This window comes from Taudactylus pleione, unplaced genomic scaffold (assembly GCF_031769625.1).
Source record: "Taudactylus pleione unplaced genomic scaffold, aTauple2 ptg000041l, whole genome shotgun sequence".
In the NCBI taxonomy this organism is placed as follows: Eukaryota; Metazoa; Chordata; class Amphibia; order Anura; family Myobatrachidae; genus Taudactylus; species Taudactylus pleione.
Genome location: NW_028284443.1, coordinates 56,063,484 through 56,089,889, shown reverse-complemented (window position 1 = coordinate 56,089,889; position 26,406 = coordinate 56,063,484). Strand labels below are relative to the sequence as shown.

Genomic DNA, 26,406 nt, shown 5'->3' with positions numbered 1-26,406 from the left:
TGGACACCATGAATCCCAGACCTGCATTGCTGAGTGGATCGACACCCGGCGACTGTGGATACATCTGTGCTCCACACTTCAACAACTCGTAGTTGAAGTGTGGAGATCTTGTCTGTCAGAAAGATTCTCTGATCCTGAGAATCCAGCAGGGCTCCCAGATGAATCACTCTCTGTGAGAGATTCAGGGAAGACTTTTTCCAGTTGATTAACTTTCCGTGCTTATGAAGGAAAGCAATGGTTAGCCGCAGAGGGCGGTGAAGTACTTCTGGGGATCCTGCTAAGAGGAGGTCGTCCAGATATGATAACAGTCAGACACCCTGACCACACAGGTGGGCCGCCATGATAGCCATAATTTTGGTAAACACCTGTGGAGCTGTGGATAGTCCAAAGGGCAGAGCCTGAAATTGGAAGTGTTGCTGTAGTATAGCAAACCGGAGATATCGCTGATGTGAGGGCGCTATAGGTACATGTAGGTACGCATCCTAAATATCCAGAGATACCATCAAGTCCCCAGGCTCTATAGCTAGAATGATAGAGTGTAGGTTTTCCGGGATTTGAGGATGATGATAGGCTGATGAGACCCATTTGGCTTCTGAACCAGAAAGAGTAGAATAATAATAATATCTCTGCTGAGGTAGCGGGACTGGCACAAATACCCCTGTCTGCAGCAAGGACTGTATGGCTTTCTGGATTTGTAGGGCCTTGTTCAGCTCTGAAGGAGGGCCTGTGTAGAAAAACTGGTGGGGAGACCATTGAATAATTGAGAGGGCGTACCAGTGAGAGACCACTTCTCTTACCCAAGCATCTGTGGTGGTTTGACACCAGCACTGGGCAAACTGAAGAAGTTGGCCTCCCACTCTGGGATCCCCCAGAGGGAGGCCCGTCCCATCAGGCTGAGGGCTTATCCTCGGGTTTTGAAGCAGGGCGTCTGGTGGTCCAGGCCTGCTTGGTCCTGGGCTTGGCGACCCCAGTGGAAGCAGACTGCCTAGGAAAGGACTGACCTTTAGGCTTTCCGTGAGGATGAAAGGACTTAAAAGATGTAGCCCGAGGCTTTGTAGCAGTAGTTGTTGAAGGCAGAAATGCAGTTTTTGATGCCGCCAATGTAGTTACAATCTTGTCAAGGTCTGGGCCAAACAAGATCTCCCCATTGTAGGCCCTTCCTGGAATCCACATCTTCCATGAGCGTAGCCGCAGGGTACGGCGGGCAGACACCGCCGCGGCCGAGACTACGGAGGTTAGGAGACTGGCATTCAACGACGCTTCTCCAATATAGGAAGCTGCATCTCATATGTGAGCGACGATAGACATCTGATCCCTAGAAGCATCTGAGGGAAAACAGTCTTCAAGTGCGTCAAGCCCAGCTCTCTATAGCTTTAGCCACCCATGCAATAGCCATGGTCGGGCGGACAACAGCCCCTGAAAGAGAGTATATTGATTTAAGGAATTATTCTACCTTTCTATCCGTAGGATCCTTCAAAGAGGTTACTGTAGGGATAGGTAACGTGGCACTTTTAATTAAACGCATAACATGTGAATCTACCGCAGGGGGAGTCTCCCATTTTGAACAATGAGCCACAGGAAATGGATAAGAGGTGGTCAGACTTTTTGGGGCTGAAACATCTTACCAGGCGTCTGCCAGGCTGCAGCCATGTGTTCAGCTAGTTGATCCGATAGAGGGGACTCTGCTGAAGCCTCTTTCTGTCGTTTAAATAGTGGGTGCTTAGATTTAGGGGATGGCTTGTCATCTTCTATGAGTAAGATGGCTCGCACCAAGGCAGGAATATTAATTTTAGATTCCCCCTGAGGGGAGTCAGTGTTAGAGAGATCAGCATCTTCTGCCTCCTCAGATGACACTTCAGAATCTGAGAGCTGCGTGGACTGTGATGATAACACAGGACGCTTAGGAGGCTTACTGGGTAGGGGCTTCTCACCCTGCAACATAGTTTGAAAGGCTGTAGAGGTTGCCACCAGACTCTGTACTGAGCTAGAGAGCAGGTCAATCCACGGAGGGAGCACAGGAGGTACCTGTATCGCCTGAACCTGTTGTGGCAACCTCATAGGGGGAATTACAACCTGTTGTGGTAACCCCATAGGGGGAATTACAGCTGGCACCGCTAGGCAGTCCGCAATAGTAGCCAGCACCTGAGAAAATGAAGTCCAGGGGGGCTCTTGTGCAGGAGCTGGGGGGGTCTGATGGGCCTGGTGGAGTATAACACTTAACCCATCTTGTATCAAATCCTCCTCACTTAAGCCTGCAGCACATAATTTGCATGATAGCAGTATGGGTGCAGATGCTTGCTTGCTACTCTTGACTTTGCTAGACATAGCTGTATAGTAATATAGTACACAATATGGCACTGGGTATAATGCAACCACTGGATATGTAGGATACAAGTAGGAATGCAATATACTGATTCTGTCTTGGGCAAGCTGCACGAGCACACAGTACAAATATGGCACTGTGCAGTAACCAACTGTATTCGACAACACTCACCAATACATTTTTTGTTGAGCTGTGAGGCACTGGAAAAACCCTGAATACACCTGTATGTTAGGGAACAGTCAGAAAAAAAGGGAACGATATAGAATGATAGTATAGAGAAATAGACAGGCAGCGCTAGCATAAGTCACATACAATGCAGAAATACCATATAACTGCAGAATTGCACTACAATCAACTACACAGATTGTGTGGTCAGTGACTCAACATCTGGTAGGCTATAGCGCTACATAACCTGACTCCAGGGAGAGGTATGTAGGGGTACCGGACCCTGCATTTTCCTGAGAGAGCTGTGGATGAGCCTGGAGAAAATGGCCACCGAGGGGGCGTGGTCAGAGTAGGAGAGCAGTTCAGGGAAGCGAGACCTCAGAGAAATGGTGCCCTGAGGGTAGGGGACGCTTTAAATGGGAAAAGCTGACCTCCCCATGACGATATTTAACCACCGGGACGCTGGATTCCCGCTCCATCTGTACCCTGGTGGTCTAGTGGATCACTTTGGACAAAGCCTGTGTTCACAATCAGCGCCTCCGGTCTGTCCCCTGAGACTGGAGGTATAACTGCCAATCCGCAGATCACCACAAGCGAGGACCCCGGGATGCCCACTGAAATCCCCAGCCGAAGCTGGCGTTGCAGCGCCCGGAGGCGCACTCAGCAGGAAAATATAAAATAAACAAATCATAAAATAAAAGCTATTTGGGCTGCCTAAGCAGCCGACTGCATAATGGCGACCCGACTCTGGCCGGGCACCGACGAAACTGAGGAGCGTCTAGCTCAGGGGCGGGGTATAGGGCGATGGACTGATGCATCCTGGGAGCTGAAAGTTTAACTGCTTGGTGCCACCTAAGGTCTCCATGTGGAGCCCTATGGACCCTGAAGGAGAAATGTTGTTTCCGGCCATAACGGAACGACATAGCGGCCACATCACTCAGTGTGTACGGCCAATATGCGTGCTCCCTTGGACGCTTGAGTCATCGTCCTGTCGGCCGCGCTGCATGTCCTCCCGGACGTCATTGTATCTTCAGAGACCCTCAGATCTGTCCTGAGGTTTTCTCTGTGATAACTGTGGTTGTATTCATGTTTCTTGACATTCATACTTAGTTGATTATTAGTTTTAAGATAAATAATAAGTTTTATTTTATTGCTTGTGTAATATATACATGCGCACACAGTGTGGCTTCTCCCTTTGTGCTTAGACTATATACTCCTGGGTGCACCCCCACAACTCTTGAACCGATTGATAGGTGGGTCCCCACAGTAAGACAGCACATCTGATTCTTACTACTGATCTATAAGAGACTGTGCAGAGCGAATGCAAACTCCTTGTCTCTCCGGCAACTAACAAATAGCCATTGAACTCTGCTATTGCGGTCAGCCCCCTGGACACAATCCACCAGAGATCTTATTTCAGAGCCTGGAGCCAAGTTGCTGCCGGAGCCCAGCATTCATCGCCAGTTACACCCACCAGGTAAGCGGTCATTCTCTGCTTGCAGCGGCTCCCTGTTTGCGACTATAGCAGCGGGACCTGGCTTGTACTGCTTACCACACAGACCAGGTGAGCAGACACACTGGCTTACAGCAGTTCCCCGGTAACGGCTATATACAGTGAGTTACAGCGGTGTTAAATAAGCCGGGTCTCTCCTGTACTAAAGGCAGGGGCAGAACTGAAATTTTGGCTAATATATACTGTATACTGTAACCTAAGTGGAACTTGTTATGGAGCTGAAGTGTATAAAAGACTATGGGAATGTCTTAAAAAGCGATTTGGATTTCTAGTAAGGAAATATTAAGATTAACCACGATTGGATACATTTCTACTCACCGCAGTGATACGTTATACAGTATGCATATGCCACTTTCTAACTCAGACTTTTGGATATTTGATAGCACAATAGAGCCAGAGTTTTTAACCCACTAACCACTGAAATTTACAGCTGATGCTGCTTCAACACTAGTGGATAAAACTGTGACTTGTGGGACATGTTCTTATATTCTTTCTGCATGCAGAATATGTTTTTTGTATAATGTATGAGTGCAAAATATTGTTTTACTTTTGAATATTCGTTTAATGAGATATATATAAATATCTAAGAAATTGCTTTTTTATTGCAATAAATACATTATTATATTTATATGTGTATTGTTGTGTCTCATGGGCCGATATAGGCTTATTGGTGTTACCATCTATTAGAATTACTACTTTTCTGGTTTTGGGTGTTGGTGGATCCCAAGGAGAGCTGCCAGCCATCATTCAGCGTCATATAGGAGGGCACCATATAATTTCTTTACTATGCACACACAGTACGGCTTCTCCCTTTGTGCTTAGACTATGTACTCCTGGGTGCACCCCCACAACTCTTGAACCGATTGATAAGTGGGTTTGATGTAGAAAACATACATTCAATTACAGCACACCAGTAAGTCTTCCACTCCTGTAGAAAAGGCAGAATTCCCCTTTTCCCTTGTCTCTTATTTTAAGTTCATGTAAAATAACCTCATCACTGTATCAGACTGAGGGTTTGGGAGCAGGGCAAATATTGCTCACAAAATGATATGGTCAATGATGTTTTTGTACACAATATGCATCCATCACATTGTGAAAGGCTATGCCCAATCTGCCCCATAGATTATTGCAAGAGGGTGAGACTGAGTCTTAGCTGTCAAAAAGCACAACATGCCAGCCTGTGCATAGAAAATACTATAACAGGTCTTCCTAAGCCACCAGTTATCATTGCACACCAGCCTGTGGCCACAAAAAATATTACACAGCAAGTTGTTACTTACCAGCAGCTGGACGCTGAACGCTTTCCCGCTGCAGCTCTGCCTTAGTCTGTTCCCTCTGCATGTGACTGTCCCTGGCACAGTTCTCTCTGGGTGCGGAGTAGGGACTGGAGGAGCTCTCTCACTGCAGCCTCTCTCGCGATTTCAATAACTGAGTTCCTCCACAGGCTGGCCGCTGATAGCGGCCAGCGGGCTGCCTGTCATACAAGGGTGATGGGCTACTGGAGGCAGAGCCACATGTGACAGGCGGCCCACAGTCCCATCAGCCCACCGGGAACCTTCCTGATGAGTTAAATGGCCAATTCACCACTGTGTGTCGTCACTTTTGTTCTTAATACAGAATAATATTTTCAATAAGTTCTGGTAATTAATAAGTCACAAAGCTGTCTACTATGACAGAAACAGTAATGAGATGATGTCTAATCAAAACAGATGAATGTTATACAACTAGGTAACAAACCTCCGAGTGTGGTATACACTGTAAATGAGGTAGGTCAGTTCCTCTGCACCAGTGCCTCTTCTGGTATGAGAAGTGAGGAAAGTGTACCTGCAGCATAGTGATGTCACACGTTGAAGGTCCTACCGCTCTACTAAGGGCCTGGTTCAGAGATGGATGGTATTGCACAGCTGCATGGAAGCGACTGTGTAATAACGTCCAACTTATATTCTAATGCAGGAGGAGACATTTGTAGGGAAAAGAAACCTCTTGTCAGCAATTGTGATTCGAGTGCTGCATCTGAAGATGCAGCATCTGATCATCTGAATAATCACCCATCTGAGTTAGCTGAAGCATACTCAGAATGGGCAATGGAGCAGGAAGTCTGCATCGGAAGACGCAGACCAGTGGCGTAACTATGGAGGGTGCAGGGGGTGCGGTTGCTATGCGGCCCGGCGGCTTAAGGGGCCTGCCGGCCCAGCAATCGCACCCCCTGCACCCTCCATTTGCCGGGCGCCCGCTGAGATTGTGTTACCAGCGGGCACCTGGCTTCTTCTCTCCTCCCCCTCCCGGCGCCAGCAGCAGCGGCAGCCGGAGGACGGAACTCACTCCCGAGAGCTCCGGCTTCCAGGTTCCACAGTGCACTATGGGAGTGATGTCATGACGTCACTCCCATAGTTCCGAGGAGCAGGCACCGGGGACGGACGGACAGCAGCAGGCACTGGAGCGGGGTTTAAGGTAAGTATTGTTTTTTTTTTTGTGTGTGTATGTCGGTGTGCGGCGGGGTGGCTTACTATTGGGGGCATAATATGGGGGCATTACAGCGGCCTGCCTTACTACTGGGGGCATGATATGGGGGCACTACAGGGGGCATTACAGGGGCCTGCCTTACTACTGGGGGCATGATATGGGGGCACTACAGGGGGCTTTACAGGGGCCTGCCTTACTACTGGGGGCATGATATGGGGGCACTACAGGGGGCTTTACAGGGGCCTGCCTTACTACTGGGGGCATAATATGGGGGCACTTCAGGTGGGCATTACAGGGGCCTGCCTTACTACTGGGGGCAATAATATGTGGGCACTACAGGGGGCTTTACAGGGGCCTGCCTTACTACTGGGGGCATGATATGGGGGCACTACAGGGGGCTTTACAGGGGCCTGCCTTACTACTGGGGGCATAATATGGGGGCACTTCAGGTGGGCATTACAGGGGCCTGCCTTACTACTGGGGGCATAATGTGGGGGCACTACAGGGGGGCATTACAGGGGACTGCCTTACTACTGGGGGCATAGAATGGGGGCACTACAGAGGGGCATTACAGCGGCCTGCCTTACTACTGGGGGCATAATATGGGGGCACTACAGGGGGGCATTACAGTGGCCTGCCTTGCTACGGGGGGCATAATATGGGGGCACTACAGGGGGTATTACAGGGGCCTGCCTTACTACTGGGGGCATAATATGAGGGCACTACAGGGGGCATTACAGGGGCCTGCCTTACTAATTGGGGTATAATATGGGGGCATTACAGGGGCCTTACTACTGTGGGCACTACAGGGGGCATTACAGGGGCCTTTCTACTGGGGGTATCATATGGGGGCATTACAGGGACCTTACTACTGTGGGCATCATATGGGGGCACTACAGGGGCCTTACTCCTGGGGGCGTCATATGGGGGCACTACAGAGGCCTTACTACTGGGGGCACTATTGGGAGCATTACAACTGGAGGCACTACAGGTGCCCTTACTACTGGGGGCACTTCAAGGGGCATTACAGGGAGCATTACTACTGGGGGCACTACAGGGGCCCTTACTACTGGTGGCACTGCAGGGGGCACTACTTTTAGGTGCATTATTACCAGGGGGCATTGTTACCAGGCGCATTACTATAGGGGGCATTATTCCTACTGGGGGCACTGCATAAGGGGCACAATTACAGTGGGCATTTAATGTTTTAAGGGAACTACTATGGGCATTGTGCAAGACCTAAGTTAGGGGGGCCCCTTAAAAATGTTGCTATTGGGCCCAAACAGTTCTAGTTACGCCCCTGACGCAGACCCTGGCCCTCCTGGAATATGGGGGTGAGACACACACATTTCCGAAAACGCAGGCTAACCATGCCCCAATTCTACCCCCGGCTGCAGCATGTCAATTACGCTATGGCTTGGGGAAAGACGCAGGACCACCAACAACCAGAGATGTAGGCAAACCATTGGCGTTTGCGTACATTGCTGAATCAGGCCCTAAGTGGGGAACATGTGGAGACGCAGGGCTACATGAGGGTGGCTCAGACCACCACTCACACCTAACCCACAATGACCACAGCTAGTATGCTGCGGGATACCAGGCAGGAATGGCTCTGGTGACAAATATGCAGCACCTGAAATTGTAGAGTGCATGTAGCAAAACACAAACCTTTTTATTACAAATCTAGTGTTTTAAAAATATACACTATATATGTGAAAATAAATAATATCCAGCAATCAGTGTTACTTTGATTTTAGTTTCAGCTGGCAAAGTGAACAAGCAATGGATTCAAGCATTGATCTGCAAAATGTCAGAGCCAAGCTACATAGCATTCCATCAAATTATGTGGTAGACATGCATCACGTGTTTCATGTATAGTGCTGACCACCAATGAAATCAGAGCGGGGCAGTGGCAAGAAATTCATTGGCACCTAATGCAAGTCATACTGTACTCTCAATTAATTTAGATATAAACTAAACATACTCATAAAAAGCTTAATGAAATAAATAGTGCAACTTAGCATGTAGTAATCAAGGATATGAGCCTATAATGTTACATTCTGTATTAGATGATATGTTATTAGTGAATGCAAACATACTATTGGACTTTCATCAAAGCTAGGTCTTTGTCATACAGAAAACATATGCATCACCTAATCATGAAAAATAATCAAATTAAATTTGTTTCCATAGATTACGTTAACCACAAACTTGTGTGGGAGGCGCCATGCAAATTTTCATTTTTCTTGGCAAACTACAGGTCCCAGCTGGCCCTGGTGCTGACACTTGTGGTTTTCCATGTACACATATAAAAGTTTTTTTTTATCATTATTTATTTTTTAAAACATGCAGAAGTAGATAGGCACTATGCGCCTACTTGTTTGATATCACAAGTTGGAGAGAAAGTTGGAGAGAAGTTGGCTGGTCTGCTGAAAAAGTTGGTTAGGTCACGGTGTATGGAGTACAGTTTTAATTGGCAAGATGAACAAGCTGGATAGTTGGATGTAAGTTGGTCTAGTGTACTGACCAACTGGATGGGCAACTCCACTTATTAATGTACAGTAGGTGATGTGTGCTATATCATCAGTAAGGGACGGAGATTTGAACACTAAAGCTGGGCATCCACTATACAATTATCTGTCAGATATGTGTCCAATCTGGCTGGTTGGAATGAAAACCTGGTAATGTATGGGAGTCAATGACAATCGTCCATTTGCTCACAAACACTGGAAAATAGCCAAAAATGGTTGTACAAACAAATTGGTTAAGACACACAAATGTAACCAATTTGAACATTTTTTTTTGTCCTTTTTTAAGTGTTTAAAACCATATGATCGACTGTCATTTGTTCCCATACATTGCCAGGTTTTCATTCCAACCAGCCAGATTGGACAGATATCTGACAGAAAATTGTATAGTGGATAATTACCTAACCTCTGAATGTTTTGATTCTACATAGTGAGGAAATTTAAAATTATACTATCAACACTTAAAGTCATAGAGATATAAGGGGGAGATGTAAAGAGAAGGGAAAAAAAATGAAGCTGTTGACCATAGCAACTAATCAGCATTGAGGTAGCATTGATCAAGTACTTTCCATAAAATTATTGGTCGAAAGCATATTGGTTGCTATGGGTAACTTCTTCACTTTTTATACTGCTCTATACATCTCCCCCATAATACCCGACTGGACAGGGATGTCGCCATCATTTCATCCACCCCAAAAAATGATTCAGCTAGTAATTACTATTTAGACACATTTTTTATTTTGTCTGTAGTTCAAGTGAGTATTTTAGATAACCTGTATCTTACCTTGTAACTCCCAGACTTTCAAAGGCACCATGTCATTGGTGCTTTCAATAAGATGTTTTCGTAATTCTACAAGATTCTCTTTCAGATCAGGATACATTTGTCTTGGAAGAAAAATAAAACAAACAAGAGGACTTTATAGAATTAAATATAAATTCTGTATATTTATTCAGAAACATACATTGTATAGAAAGCAATATTTTCAGGGACCAATCCAAAGGACATGTTGTATTTAGGAAAGAAAAGGTTTCTGAAGCAAAATGCAGACTCCTATTTGTGGGGTTTTTCTTTTGGACCTCTTTAGACTTACAGAAAAGTGAATAGAAATATGAAGGTTCAAAGATTATAGAGAAGATTGAGGCTTCAGTTTATTCTTAGATACTACATAAATTCAGTGCATGCCAGACGTTAGAAGCCTCTAAAATTAGCTTATTACATGTACTGTAGATCAGCAATAAATACAAATATTAAGACAGTCCACAAAACAAAAACCTATGCAATATCTGTAGTTGTATTTGACAAAGAACAGAACACCTGTTTTATTAATTCGGTTTCTGTGTTACCAATACTGAAGTGACCAGGGCTAGAGCAAGCTAGATTAGAATGTTCTTAAAATTGCAATAAGGTGAATGTATAAATCCAGAATCATATCCACTGATGTGCACTCAGAGAAGGTGCAATTACATTTGCGGGATGGGCACAAGATGCCAGCGTTCTGACCGTTTCACGGTCATCTCAGGGCCACCAACATCACACCTTTTCCCTCACACCCCACAGAACTGAGAAAGAAAATGTGTTAAGTTAGGGGCCCGTAATTTTTGGTCATGAAGTCGACTGCACATTGGCGAGAACTGAATTGCCCCCATTAAATGAGGACAGGGTTGCATGTGATATCAAATTTCACACCACTACTTCAAGTGTTAAGGCATTCAACAGCTAAAGCTGGGCATACACTGTTTGAGACCAATGAGACCTTTTATCTGACAGCCTGCAACCCATCAGGTATCATTGCCATAAACTGCGAGATAGAGCACAGCGCATAGCCACATATCTGGGAAATGTTGGCTGCTTGGCCTGGGGAAGCACATTGGCCCATTAGTAGCTCACAAATTATCGCATCTCTCTGACTTGCCAGGCGTTTTGGCATTTCGGACTGCCAATTATTTGTGGTTAGTCGTGAAAATACACTGTACAATTATCTGGACAATTCACCAGATAATTGTATAATGTATGCTCAGCATTAACAACCCTAACAGTGAATACTTTGAAAACCTTCTTATACTGAAGGTGAAACCTTCTTTCTTCCATTTGCAAATAATTACCTACTGGCCTCTGTATGGTACTTGTTTAAAAATGTGTATTGACCTTAATTTACTTATACATACTAATTATTTAGACCTACCATTTACTTTATTCTGGCTCTAAACCTTGCATTCTACTATGCATTTATCACCTTTTTATGCATCCCACAATATTATTTGCCATTACAGCTGCTACCTGGCACAGTGTGCCTCTACCTAGAGAAAATATATCCACAACAGAGAGTAAATGGTCTCCCAAGTATATTTCACAAATCAACTCAGAAAGGATAAAGTAAACTACTTTCACCTAGGGATGGCCATCAGTAGGTTCACCACTGATGGTAAAATTGGCGGATAAGTATGAAACCATTAATGGTGAAACAACGATGGTTTCGGCCACCGATGGTCATCCCTGCTCTGACTCAAAGGACAGCGGACCAATCACAGAGGGCAGTCCTTCGTGAGTAATGTCAAGGGGCGGAGCTATACTAACGTCGATGGGCGAAGCTCGGAAAGAAAAAAGAAAAAAAAGACATTGTTGGGATCTGTGCCATTGATTGGGGAGAACCATTGGTTCTCCACCAATCGATGGCAAAAGCATCAACGATCAGTGCTTAACCATTGATGGTTATCCTTACAGAATAATATCCCCAAAACAGAATAATATCAGACAGAGAAAAAAAAAAAAAAAAAAAAAAAAAAAGACCACAGTATTCCTACTGGATCCAATAAAGATATTAAATAGATTTGAAATAAAATGTCTATTGTTGCCCATTAATCGTATTCTCCATGCTCAAAATAAGGCAAGATATTGAAAACATGTACAAAGTCAGAAGTCTAAAACACATTCTTGTATTTAGTCAAATATCTCTGATTATTAGAACACTGCAAATGTATTTTATTTATTTATAATACATGGCAAATGCCTTTATTATTTATTGCTGCCAGTTTAAGATAATTCTGCAGAAGGAGGGAAGATACACATTTCTCCTAATGCATATCTTTACAATCCCATGAGCTGTGTATACTATATTGTAGTGTTGTAGTGTCAATTTCAAATTCAATACAAATTAATTATAATCAGATAATAAAATAGCCAGTCAGTAAATAAATCATGAAATTAAACATTTGCACAGCCTCTGGATTTGTGCAATATCTGCTATACTAGCGATATAATATACTGTATATTTGAAGAATATAACATATAAAATATGTGGAGAACTGTAGATCTGGCAATACTATTAGTCATCCCTGGATGCAGTTTGCATAACAATGAAAATCAAATAAAGCAAATCTCCTATATATTCTCTTACGATTATTTAGACTCTCCTTTATTCAAGCTGATTGCCAGAATCACTGAATATTTACTTTTCACTTCGTGTTGATGGTATTAATCACTACCAGCAGAGTAGATCGGAGCTCCCAAATATAATTTTGACTGATCACACTGACGGACGCTGAGCCCAGTCAATCAGACCTGCATCAAGCTGTATTGTATATATCGCATGTTAAACAGAGAGGTATTCTCCTGTTATTAATTAAATACTTCCTAGTGTGTGTCCAATTTCTGTTAAATCTTTATTAAATGCCTTTGGTACGCTTTACTTGAGTTTGTAGCTAAATAATAAAGTCAGACAAAACTGATTATGCACTAATTGACAGAGTTAGGCTTTTTATGTTTTTTGTATTTAGTTCCTTTCTGTTCTTATATTGTACTTGCATATTCCACTAAACTAATTTATGTTTTATAATGAGCTGCTATAGAACTCTATTCATCAGTGCATATGCATACATGATCAGTGCCTTCTCTGGATCACACCCCAGCTTTGTGGATAGCTACAGTAAGTTGTCTGCATAGTTATCAGGAGCTCCCATCTTGCTACCTGTAAGCTTAACCACAAACACTCACAGGGATGCCTTTTAATGCGCAAATTGCACTATTGGACATGAACCATATGCATAACTATCACTGACAGATTCCTTCATGATACATTTGAAATTTTACTTTACTACCTATTACTGCTGTCATTTGTCGCTTCACCCGCATTTCAGTGTGACTTTCATCTGAATTTTCCCTAATCGTTTTTACAACAGCCTACACACCAAACTAAACATTTAAATCGACAATAACGTGAATCATAGTCCAGTTTGTTATTTTGTCTACAACTTTCTATAACAATTTAATAACCCCATATGGCTTAGTGTCAACATCAAATATGGGCCCTTACAATTTAGGCCAATACCTGTCACAACTCTTAGGTTGACAATGGATGCGACCCTTATTTGGGGATTGGCGTGACCTATTCTGAGGCGCAGAGTCTAATGTGCTGGCAGTATTCACCAGGGACCATCGCAAGAAGGTATGGACTTGGCTGCGTCCGACACACAGGTCGCGGCCCTCATGATAGGTTCCCCTATACAGGTGCTGGTGAACTCTTGATGGAGCAGAGGAGACCTCATCGTAGTCAACAGACCGGGTAAGAACCAAACAGACAAGACGGAACCAGGGAGCAGACATATGCGGATCACGGATGATAGCCAAGGTCAGAACCAGATATCAAACGCAGTACCAGGGTGCAGTCCAGGGGCGTCTTAAGTGAGGAGGGGGCCCGTGTGCACTCCCTGTGCGGGGCCCCCTCCTCTCTTCCCGGTGGCTGGCAGCCGACTGATGCGGCTTGCCAGCCACCAGAGCATTAGTAGACCCGGGCACTAGAGTGTGCCCAGAGTCTACTGCGCATGCGCATAATGCCGCAAACATGGCCGCGGTGGCCATTTTCCGGCATTCTCTACATGAGCAGTAGACTCTAGGCACTAGAGTGTGTCTGGTGTCTAATGCGCAGTACAACGGAAAAAAGGCAGCGCCGGCCATTTTACGTTGTTCTGAGCCACGCTGACACCTGATGCGGTACCACGGACAGGTAAGTTTAAACTAATATGGGTGCAGGGTGTGCGGTGCGGGGCCCCCCCGGACCCGGGGGCCCTTGTGCCCCGCACACACTGCACCCATTATAGATATGCCACTGGAGCAGATGTAATCGGAGTCACAAACAAGCCAAGGCCAGAAACAAGTAACGGGGTATTCACAGGAACGCTGGAGAAAAGTAATGGAGCCTAGACTCTGGCACCTGTCTGTTGCCAGAGACTCCCTCTTATAGGGAGGAGTTCAATTCATGCCCAAACGTGATTTCACATTTAGTGCGCTTTTCCCTTTAAATCTTACTGCAGGTCAGCGAGCGCGCTCCTAGGAGAGCATCGGACACCTGCACTTCACCACCCACACAGCGGGGGGAGCTAAACACATCAGCAGTGGGCGCCCGGGTCTCCCCATCCGCTGACCGGGGACTCCAGTGCCGCTGGACAAGGTAAGTACAAGCCGGCGTCTGGCGCACGGTGACAGGGGGGAGCTGGACATATCGGCAGCGGACACTGGGGACTCCCCACCCAATGCCCGGGACTCCAGTGCCGCCAGAGATGGTAAGTACAAGCCGGCGTCCAGCACACTGTGACGGTACCTATCCCTGTTGTATACATAATTTCAACCATGTCAAAATACGTACCATTTAAAATTACCCTTTGTATTCCATTATCAAATACTTTAATATAATTTAAATATATCACATCAAGTGCACTGCAGAAATTAATTTAGAAATGTACCTACTTATAAAATGTATCATATTTGTTAGTCAATTCATGAAACCATGCTTACTGATTCTCAAAAATTTGTCCTCAACATATTTCTGTATCCCTCAAAATCCCTTAAAATAATTAAGCCACAAGAAGGAAAAAAAAAAAATAAGTTCACAGGTCTACAATTTATCTTTGATATGAAAGTCATTTTTGTTGGTCTGTCCAGTTATGCATTCAGACACCCCTGCAACATGTGGAGCAGTTGGATCCTGGCCAGGTTTTAGGGCCGTTGGTGTACGCTGGGCAGAACTTTTACCCTGGGAGCCTGTTTACGACCTTCCATTGGATGGATTTGGCAATTGGTCTGGGATACCTAATGGAGTGGTTGGGGTCCTGATTAGACCTAATGGCGGAGTGTGCAGGGCAGAACTTTCCTGGAAGAGCTGCTAATTATTTTGAAAATGTTGACAGTTACATCCAACACATTGATAACTTAAGAACTTGAAGATTTAAACCCGGACAACGCCATGCACTTCAGCTAGTTAGATGATATATTATTCCCCTACTAAAAACTTGCGCCCATCTCCATTCTATGAATCTTGTAGCACTGACTGGGTGATTCCATATAAAGTAACTAGATTATGTGCCCGGTTTCACGTAGACCTTAGATATTTACAATTTCCATTCTCTTCATCTCATTTTAACTGAACTTATATGCTTAGTACATTTTATGCCTCTGGGGTAAATAAGTCCAGAGACCTGTACTCCATTTCTGCCCCATTGAATGACTGAAGTAGTGTGTCATTAATGATGGTAGCAGTGTTGTTTTTGAGGGTCAGAAAGGCACGCTCATACAGCCAGTCCATGGACTTTTTTTTTTTTAGAATGGGATTTTGGTACCTACCGGTAAATCCTTTTCTCTGATTCCACAGGGGACACTGGAGATGCTTATGCTGGGTATAGAGGCGTGGATAGCTGGAGCTGGCACTTCAATAATTTAAAAAAGTGTGAAGCTCCTCCACCTCTATGCCCCACAGCCCTCAGTTTAGAAAATGAAGACCGAGAGGAGATGGAGAATAAATGGAGTAAAAAGGAGAGAAGAACACACAATAACTGAATCATACAACATATGAAACAAACCGAACAGGCAGGCAAAGAGCGCAGAGGTGGACATCCAGTGTCCCCTGTGGAATCAGAGAAAAGGATTTACTGGTAGGTACCAAAATCCCATTTTCTCTTTCATCCTCTAGGGGACACTGGAGATGCTTACGCTGGGGACGTCCCAAAGTTATCCCCACGGGTGGGAGTGCTCTGTGGCGCCTGCAGAACAAGGTGGCCAAAACGGGATGCCGAAGCAGCAAACGTATCAAATTTGTAAAACTTGACAAACGTGTGAACTGAAGACCAAATCGCCGCACGGCACAATTGTGACATGGATGCTCCTCTACCGGCCGCCCATGACGCACCCACAGAACGTGTGGAATGAGCAAAAATGGACAAAGGAGGCTGACGGTCGGCACTCACATAAGCCTGATGAATGGTCAGCCGGATCCAACGTGCCAGAGTCTGTTTAAACGCTGGCCAACCCCCACCCGAACAGAGTCATAGAGGACAAAAAGCGACTCAGACTTACGGAGGGACCTTGTCCTGGCAACATAGATGCGGAGAGCCCTAACCACATCCAAGGTAGAAGAACCTCCACCAACGACGGTACCATAATAGGCTGACTGATATGGAAAGCCGATCCAACCTTAGGAAGAAAGGCGGCTACCGTCCGGAGTTCCGCCCTATCCGCCTGAAACACAAGGTAAGGTGGCTTATAGGATAGAGCCCCCAATTCCGAAACCCTACAAGCCGAAGCGATCAACCTCCTCCAAAAGGTTCAAACATGGGCGACTGAAGAAACAGAAGCACTAAGTTTAGGTCCCAGGGATCTATTGGGTGTACAAAAGGAGGTTCCCCTTGAAGAAACGTCTGCAGCTCAGGAATGAGGGCCAATTTCCTTTGAAAGAAAATGGAAAGGGCAGAAACCTGCACCTTTAAGGTTCCCAGGCGAAGGCCAGACTCCAGACCTGTCTGAAGGAAATGCAGAAACCGGGACAAACGAAAAGGTCCTAGACGGAAGACCCCGACTGGAACACCATGATATATAAGCACGCCAGATGCGATGATAATGTGCAGCCGAAACTGGCTTTCTGGCACGTCTGGAATGCCTCTACGTCTTAGGATATCAGTTTAAGCCGCCCCATTAAAGACAGCTGCACTAAGTTGGGGTGTATGAAAGGGCCCTGCTGTAGAAGATCTGGGAGCAGAGGAAGGGGCCACGGATCATCTGACAATAGGGACCGAATGTCCGAGAACCAACTTCTCCAAGGCCAGTTCGGGGCCACGAGAATTACAGAGACTGTCTCTTGTTTTATCCTTTTTAGAAGACGAAGAAGAAGTGGAATCGGAGGAAAAAGGTAAACGAAGTCGTAGATCCATGAACTTGTCAGAGCGTCTACTGATTCCACCTGCGGATCACGAGTTCTTGACACGTATACTGGAAGCTGACGATTCAATCGTGACGCCATGAGGTCCACCTGAGGACAACCCCAACGACTTATCAGCACGTTGAACACGTCTGGATGAAGCTTCCAGTCCCCAGGATGGATATCCTGTTGATTTAGGTAATCTGCTTCCCAGTTGTCCACACCCAGGATGAATACCGCCGACAGTATTATTGACTGATTCTTGGCCCACCGGAGGATCTGAGTTACTCCTCACATAGCCATGCAACTCAGAGTCCCTCCTTGGCGGTTGATGAAAGCGATGGCCATCACGTTTTCGGACTGAACTCTTACCGGACGAGCCTCTAGAAACTCTGTTGCCTCTATCAGAGCATTGTAAATCACTCTGAGTTCCAACACATTTATAGGCCACTTCTGTTCTAGAGGGGACCATCGACCCTGAAAGTGATAATCAAGGACTACTGCTCCCCATCCTCGCAGACTGGCATTCATTGTTACGATGATCCAGTCCCACACTCCGAATCTTCTGCCCGCTAACAGATTGCTGGATTGTGTCCACCAAAGAAGAGCTACTCTGGTAACCGGGTTCAGACGGATCTGTTGATGTAGAAGCAGATGAGAACCTGACCCCTGTGCTAACAGGTCCAGCTGAAACACCCTGGAGTGGAACCGGCCGAACTGTAGTGCCTCAAAAGCAGCTACCATTTTCCCCAAGAGACACAGACAAAGAAGCATGGACACCTTCTTTGTTCTGAGGACCAGCTGAACTAACAACTGGATATCCCTGGATATCCAATATCATGCCCAAAAACAGAAGTTTCTGGGACGGATGGAGATTCGACTTCTTGAAGTTGATTATCCAACAGTGTTGGATTAGAGTGTGATATGTCAGTAAGGCATGATCTGATAGAAGAGACACCGATGGAGCCTTGAGTAAACAGGTAGTCCAAATAATGTATTATGTTCACTCCAGATGACCGAAGGAGAGCGATCATGACTGACATGAGTTTGGTGAAGATGTGGGGAGCCGAGGATAACCCGAACGTTAATGCCCGAAACTGGTAATGATCTATCACAATGGCGAAACGCAGAAAGGCCTGGTGTGGTTCCCAAATGGGAACATGGAGATAGGTGTCCCTGATATCCAGGGATATCAGGAACTCCCCTGGTTCCAAGCTCGCTATGACTGACTCCAGAGACTCCATCTTGAAACGATACGTCCTCAGATACAGGTTCGAAGACTTTTAGTTTAAGATGGGCCTTACCGAGCCATCCGGCTTGGGTACTACAAACAGGTTTGAGTAAAACCCCATACCTCGTTGAAGTTCCGGAACTGGAACTAGCACAGAAGATACTACTAGAGACTGGATAGCCTCCTGTAGAACCCTGGCTTTGTCTACCTGTACTGGCAGACTTGTAGTGAAGAACCGAGGTGGAGGGGGTGCTTCGAAGTCTATTCGGTACCCCAGTGAAATTAGTCTACGGATCCACGGTTCTGTAGAAGTCTGGTTCCAAATTTGCTGAAATCCTTGCAGACAGGCTCCCACTGCAGATGGTCCCGGGTGGGACGGAAGACCGTCATGCCACCTGTTTTACGGCTGGTTTAGGCTCCAGACTACGAGCAACGTGTGTGGGTGACCTCTACCTCTGCCACCTCTTGGTTGTGTGGGCGCACCTCTGGCCCTACCATGAAAGGAATGTGGTGCACGAAAGGAATTAAATGAAGGTCCAGTGTATGATCTTCTGGGAGCCGATGCAGTTGATGGGAGGAAGGAAGACTTAATCCCTGTGGCCTGGGATATCCATTTGTCTAATTCCGGTCCAAACAGCATGTTGCCAGTGAATGGTAGACCTTCCACCGCACGCTTTGAGTCTGCATCAGCTTGCCAAACGTGCAGCCAGAGGGCTCTGTGGCCCGAAATCGCCGAAGCAGATATGCGAGCACTAATCTGACTGATATCTTTTGAAGCTTCTCCCATGTAAACTGCAGATTCACGGATGTGTTCTGCTAGTAGACATAACTCTTCTCTGGAAGTACCTGAGTCCAAACCAGTAATTAACTGGTTGGCCCAGCAAACCACAGCCTTGTTAACCCACACGGTAACAAGTGTGGGCCTAAGTTGAGTACCCGCTGCAGTATAAATAGATCTTAGCGTTGTCTCCAACTTATGATCTGACGGATCTTTGAGTACTGTAGCTCCCGGTACTGGGAGTGCTGTTTTCTTTGAGAGACGGGAGACAGATGCATATACTGGAGGAGGTGTATCCCACCTCTACATGATGGATGATGGAAACGGGTAGCTAGACGAAAACTGGCGCAGAATTTGGAACCGCTTTATCCGGCTGTTTCCAGGCCACAGCGAGTTGTTGCTGAAGTTGCTGTGAGAACGGAAAAACTGCAGAGCTCTTAGGTTGTTCGTGAAATAATTCAAACTCCTGTGATGGAGGAGTTATATCCTCAGGTAAATTCTTGGTCTTTCTGACCACCAAAATTAGAGATTCCACCCCGGGAGAGGTATCGTCCTGTAAAGCTTCCTCCAATTCCCCTTCTTCTGTGTCCTTTGTAGCGAGAAATTCTTCGTCCGACTCCTCTGACTGAAGAACAGTTGTCAGAGTATGCTTCTGTGTCGGTCTTTGGTAGGAAGTGGAAGGTGCGGATGCCGCTGTACCCATAACCTGTACCAAGGTGTCTATAGACTTGGTTAACCCCGCCACCCACAGAGATTGAGACTTACGTGCCTCAGCTAACTCTGACGCTAAGTCTTACATAACTCCTACCATGTTAGCAGCCCATGGAGGAGCAGCTGAGTCAGTAGTAGCCATTGGTGGACTATTGCTATACAAGCATCACATAACGAAGACCCAGTGGCATGCGGCTTAGTTAGTTTGTTGTTACACCTAGAACAGACAAACATCTTTTGAGCCACTTTTGTTCTGTTTGACATGGATACACACAGTCACCAAAGGTACAAAATAGAAACAAAAGTGAATTAGAAATAAAACAGAAGGCTGGTTGGGACACAAAGGAGGAGGTACCCCCTCCCACAGATTAGATTTCCTGCACTTACACCCCAGTGATTACTCACAGCCTCTTACCAGGGATTTAGTCAGGAGAATCAGCCTTCTGCAAGTGCCGCACCCTACCTATAATGGAGAGATGCAGGCAAACAGGTTATCAAACAGCACCCACGCTGTTCTCACAGCCGCTCCCGCGTAAATTAGACAGGAAGCCCGCACAGTTAAGCTCCGCCCCCCTTCAAGCCCACAGAGGCTTCTAGTATGGCTGCCTGCAGTAATCACCTCCCCCTGCAAGCCCCATTGTAGGAGCCACCAGCCGCGCTCAGCCGTGGGGAGAGGGGAGCTGCTAATTAAGGAGCATCGCTAGCAGCTGTTACCAGCTCAGCTGAGTAGGAGCCGCTTAGCTGTGCTCAGCAGCGGGGAGAGGGGAGCTGTCAATCCAGGAGCAGCGCTAGCAGCTGTTGCCAGCCCCACTGAGTATGAGCTGCTTAGCCGCGGGGAGAGGGAGAGAAGTTGACTCATACTACATAGCGCTCTCTGCATCCAGCGCTGACAGCGGGGCAGGAGACGGGGGATGCACAGGTGATATACTCACTGCGCTCCCTGGATGGCTTGAACAGCACTTGTGTCTCTGAAGGTAGTTGAAGTGCTGTGTATGTGAGTGGCATTCAGGAGCTGTCAGATGCTTTTCTTTGTAAGCACTGCACACTCCTTCCTGTTAACCCTTGGAGATGTAACAGGGCGCCAGCTGCCTGGACCCCACCTTTAGAGAGGTGGCGAAGGGTACCTCAATAAAAAATTTTTAAAGATGTTTAAAATAATAAAAAAAAATAAAAGAATAAATGTGAAATAAAAGAAATAAAATAAGTGTCCTGCTGCAGCACAGCAGGTTGTGACCAGCTCCGTAGGCACATTTTCTAAACTGAGGGCTGGTGGGGCATAGAGGGGGAGGAGCTTCACACTTTTAAATTATTGAAGTGCCAGCTCCAGCTATCCACGCCTCTATACCAAGCGTAAGCATCTTCAGTGTCCCCTAGTGGATGAAAGAGAAATTGGCAATATCACAGTATATCCTGGCTGTGAGGTCTGCTAGAGTCTTCACTACTGTGCCTGGCCTGCAGGGATGATAACCTTTCCCTTGGACTCGGGATACTCTCCATCCCCTATTCTGAGTAGGAGTTTGGATAATGGCCCAGTGAAGACATCGCTCCTCAAGTGGACCCTCATGTTCTTCTTGAGAGTTTCCAAATTAGGGGCCACAGAAAAGTTGTCTTGATGCACGCCTTAACTTTGTCAACTGGAATTCCCCTCGGTACTACTGACAGAGTCTGCCGAAAGTCCTTAGGCTAGCAGCACGGTGACACACCCTCATCACTTCATCAATGCCCCTGATGTCTGAGGGTTCTGCTCAGTGCCTCAAAACTCCCCTTGTGCGTAATGGTATTCTCATCGAAGACAATGAATTTATAGTCCTGCACCATTCCCTGCAAGGTTGCTTTGTCACCCAAACACCTCGGTGGAGGGGAAAAAATTTCCTTTTCAGCACCTTAGGGAGGGGCAGATTGGGCCACAAGGACAGCGGGTGAGTTCCTACTGGGCCGGTCCCATACTCCCCTCTGCTGGGCCGGCTTAGTCTGCCTGCCAGCCCGGGCAGAGTAAGGTGGCCAGGGATGTGCCTTCGGTTCGGGAGCTGTCCCTGCGTGCTCGGGCTGCCCAGCTAGCCATCAAAACTATGCAGCATGTTTGGATGACATTGCTGTCTGAACAGGTGGGTCCATCCGACTGACTGCAAATTAGAGGTGTGTACTTGCAAAAAGTGAAACTACAATACTGTGCAAAAGTTTTAGGCAGGTCAGGTAAAAATGCTGCAAAGTAAGAATGCTTTCAAATATTGAGGTGTTCATAGTTTGTATCACTTAACAAAATGCAAAGTGAATGAACAGAAGACAAACCTAAATCAAATCAATATTTGGTGTGATCACTCTTTGCCTTCTAAACAGCATCAATTATTCTAGGTACACTTGCACAAAGTCAGGTATTTTGTAGGATTATAGTCAGGTGTATGATTAACCAATCATACCAAACAGGTGATAATGATCATCATTTTCATATGTGGGTTGAAATGCAGTCATTAACTGAAACAGAAACAGCTTGTGTAGGAGGCTTAAAACTAGGTGAGGAACAGCCAAACTCTGCTCCAAAAGGTGTGGTTATGGAAGACAGTTTAAGGTCACATGTCATACACCATTGCAAGACTGAGCACAGCAACAATACACAAGGTAGTTATACTGCATCAGCAAGGTCTCTGTCAGGCAAAGATTTCAAAGCAGACTGGAGTTTCAAGATGTGATTTTCAAGCTCTTTTGAAGAAGCAAAGAAATGAGCAATGTTGAGGACCTTAGATGCAGAGGTCGCAAAGGAACCTTAGTGCATCAGATGAGAGACACATCATGCTTACTTCCCTTTGAAATCGGAAGATGTACACGAGTCCCATCAGCTCAGAACTGGCAGAAACCAGAGGGACCCAGCTACACCCATTCACTGTTCGCAGAGTCTGGCCAGAAGTGGTCTTCATGGAAGAATTGTGGCCAAAAGCCATACCTTTGATATGGAAAAAAGGAAAAGCAACTGAACTATGCATGAAAACATAAGAACTGGGGTGCAGAAAAATGGCAGCAGGTGCTCTGGACAGACAAGTAAAAAAAAACCCAGAAGATAGTTTGTTCACCGAAGGGCTGGAGAGCAGTACAATAATGAGTGTCTGTAGGCAACAGTGAAGCATGGTGGAAGTTACTTGCAAGTTTGGGGCTGCATTTCAGCAAATGGAGTTGGAGAATTGGTCAGGATTAATGGTGTCCTCAATGCTGAGAAATACAGGCAGGTACTTATCCATCAAGCAGGCATCTGATTGGCTCCAAATTTATTCTGTAGCAGAAAAATGACCCTAAATATACAGCCAATGTCATTAAGAACCTTCAGCGTAAAGAAGAACAAGGAGTTCTGGAAGTGTTGATATTGCCCCTAGAGAACCCTGATCTCTACATCATCGAGTGTCTGGTACATGAAGAGACAGAAGGATTTGAGCAAGTTTACATCCACAGAAGATCTGTGGTTAGTTCTCCAAGATGTTTGGAACAACCTCCCTGCTGAGTTCTTTCAAAAACTGTGTGCAAGTGTATATAGAAGAATTGATGCTGTTTTGAAGGCAAATGGTGGTCACACCAAATATTGATTTGATTTAGATTTCTCTTCTCTTCAATCACTTAGATTTTAGTTACTTAATAAAAGTTAGGTTTGAAATTCACATCTTCTTATAGCACAAGTTACATTTTCTGGATATTGCCCTCTCCGTTAAAGATAGTTTGCTTGTTACAGAAACCTTTATTAAACCAGTTGATCAGAGCAGATATCTTAATTACAAAAGCTCACATGATAAAGGATGGAAACACAACATTCAAAAGAGTCAACTAAGACGTAACTGCTCATCAATGGCAAGATTTGAGACACAAGCCAGTGATCTTCTGAAATCACTGTCAGAACAGGGGTACCCTGAAGATACAACGTAAAGAAGGCGGAGAAACAAGTAAAGGACTGTGTTATTCTTAAAACAGCTGGTATATACCATTTACATATCTCCCAGGAGAACTGTGAGTATAGGATTGTATACACTGTATAGCAGAAAGACTTGAATCTGCTTGCATAAGAAATGTTCCGAGATGTATATCGGCTCATGGATGATTACGGACAGCATTTGAAAGTTCAATTGTCAGCTATATATGCACGCTGATTGTAGCCCTGCTAATACTACTAACAATAACTAACAAAGTCTCTGCAATATTCTAATAAAAGCTTGATTATATATATATATATATATATATATATATATATATATATATTATAAAATCCATCCATTAGAGTCTTACAAACACTATGGTCAAAAACTAATTAAGTCTATGCAATATTATAATATGAGCTTTTCCACTCTCATCGGAGATCACTGCTGCTTTGCTTTCTTTAAATAACTGCTTGCTTGTTTCATCACTGACCTAAGATGAAAAATTATATGCCACCACTGGAGTTTTGAACTGATTTAATCTCTAAAGTAGAGGAGATATAAGTGATTCATGGGAGTTAAGGTTCCAAAATACTCACCTACCCATTGATCAAAATAGGAGAATATAGATCTGGATTGATTTGGTCTTTTAAATTAATCTTTTAGAGGTTGTTTTGCAACTTTGTGGATATACCAGCTAGTAATTCATATTCAATGATCTAATTTAGAAACAATTTTTTTTTGATTCATTGGTTTTATTCTTTTTTTTTATATATTGGAATAAATTATCTTTATCTATTAGCAATGTCTCTATTTTTCTATATTCTTGTTTACTGTATAGGGCCACGCATACACCTATTCTTGACAGCAGCTTTAGATAATACCGAACTTCCTAATTTGAGTATTATTATTGTGATAAAAATTTGAGCGCTAAGTCGTTTTTCCTTTTTACTGTTCAAGTGGTAAAGACACTGTTCAAAATGTCTTCCCTCTGCTGCCAGGATCCTTACTGCCATGAACTGTATAAACTCCAAGGTGATCAGACCTTCAAGGAAATGTGGTTACTATGGTTACATTTTAATGTATGTAATATATGTTAATAAGCTATGTGAACAGAGGTGTAGTCAGTGGAGGACATACCTCCTAAGGCCCCCAACTCTGCTCAAAAACCCACCCTACACACCGGCCCCCAAGACCCAGTACTTCCCCCAACCCAGGGACAAACACTATCCACCCAACCACCCCCTCCATTCCCTCCCAGCCCTATGGACAATGTATTGTTTTTATCCTGTTGAGGGCCAATGTATTTGTTTTTCCTGTGGTAGCCAAGGTGTTTTATTGTTTTCGATAGGGGCCAATGTGTTTTTTTCCTGTCGGGACCAATGTGATTTTTTTTCCCTGGGGCCAATATGTGTTCTAATAGTGGGCATCTCAGTCCTTGCATATTCAGATGTACACCAGAGAAGGGCATTGTAGCGGCATTAACAGAAAGTCGCAACTGCAGCAAAAGATGCAAGGAAGGCCAAAACTGCGTCCAAATCAGAATCGAGCCCTAGGAGGAGGGATCCGCCCCCTTAAACATACCCTGCACCCATCAGGGCAGCTTAAATAAATTTCCAGGGCAGGTCTTCCATCTTAATACAGCCCTAACCTTAGGAGTCGAATTTCGAAAAATCCCTGCTAATGGGTGCTTAGGTCATGGAAGGAATATACTCCCCAAATTTCATGTTTCTAGGTCAAGGGGTTTGGGCTGAGCGTTCATGAGTCAGGACATTTGTCTTTATATATTAAGATTACTAAATTACTAAATATTGCACTGTGCTGATTTCTACAGTTGTGTGCATGTGCAAACAGCTTGGTTAAATGGAAAACTCAAATATGGGTTCAAAATTAAATTAAAACGGACCAAAATTATAAAAATAGATATTAAAATATTTGTGCATTAAAAAATACTTTATTGAAGCTGAACGCATGAAAGTTCTCTTTAACGTCTATAATTATTTTTCCTGCATTTTCTTGTACAATATTATGTTTTATTTTTCTTGCCACTTATGCACTTGCAAAACATTTTGACATTTGCTATATTTAGCAATGCATTTCTCAGCTTCAGCCTTTGCAAACCTGATTTTCTTCTTACACATTTTGCTATATTCCTTGGCTTTCCATAAAACTGAAATTCATTAGCAATTTAAATGCTTTATTCTCTTCTTATTCCATGATGTATTTTCTTATTTAAACACAAGTTGCCCTTTATTCCAAAAAAAAAAAAAAAAAAAAAAAAAAAAAAAAAAAAGTGTTGCCATACCATACTTTATTTATTTTAAATATTAAAAAAAAAAAGTCCTATTTGGTCTTATTTAAGAGCACACTTTCCAAGTCTGCAAGCTTCATTGCTTCTCTAAAATGATTGCATTCTAAGGGGCCTATCCATTAGTAGATAAATTTGAACGATGAACGATATATCGTTCAGTTGTTCAATTTATCTGTCATGGACAGGCCCTGAACGATGACAGATGCTCTCTCCCGCGGCCGACAAATTGTGTCTTTTGTCTCTCCAATATGTTGGTCAATTATCGCTTATCGCTGACAGATATTAGAAATATCTGTCAGTTTATAAGCGGTAA

At 44.7% G+C, this 26,406-nt stretch overlaps 1 protein-coding gene across 4 annotated transcripts in view; it reads right to left on the bottom strand.

Moving 5' to 3' along the window:
• The window catches only part of UGGT2 (UDP-glucose glycoprotein glucosyltransferase 2), a 428,047-nt gene that overhangs the window by 355,596 nt on the left and 46,045 nt on the right, over positions 1-26,406 (bottom strand). For all 4 annotated transcript variants that reach the window (XM_088458942.1, XM_088458958.1, XM_088458949.1 and 1 more), the window contains exon 8: positions 9,777-9,877. In XM_088458942.1, the coding sequence (XP_088315068.1) occupies positions 9,777-9,877 (101 nt within the window). The remainder of the gene's footprint in view (positions 1-9,776; positions 9,878-26,406) is intronic.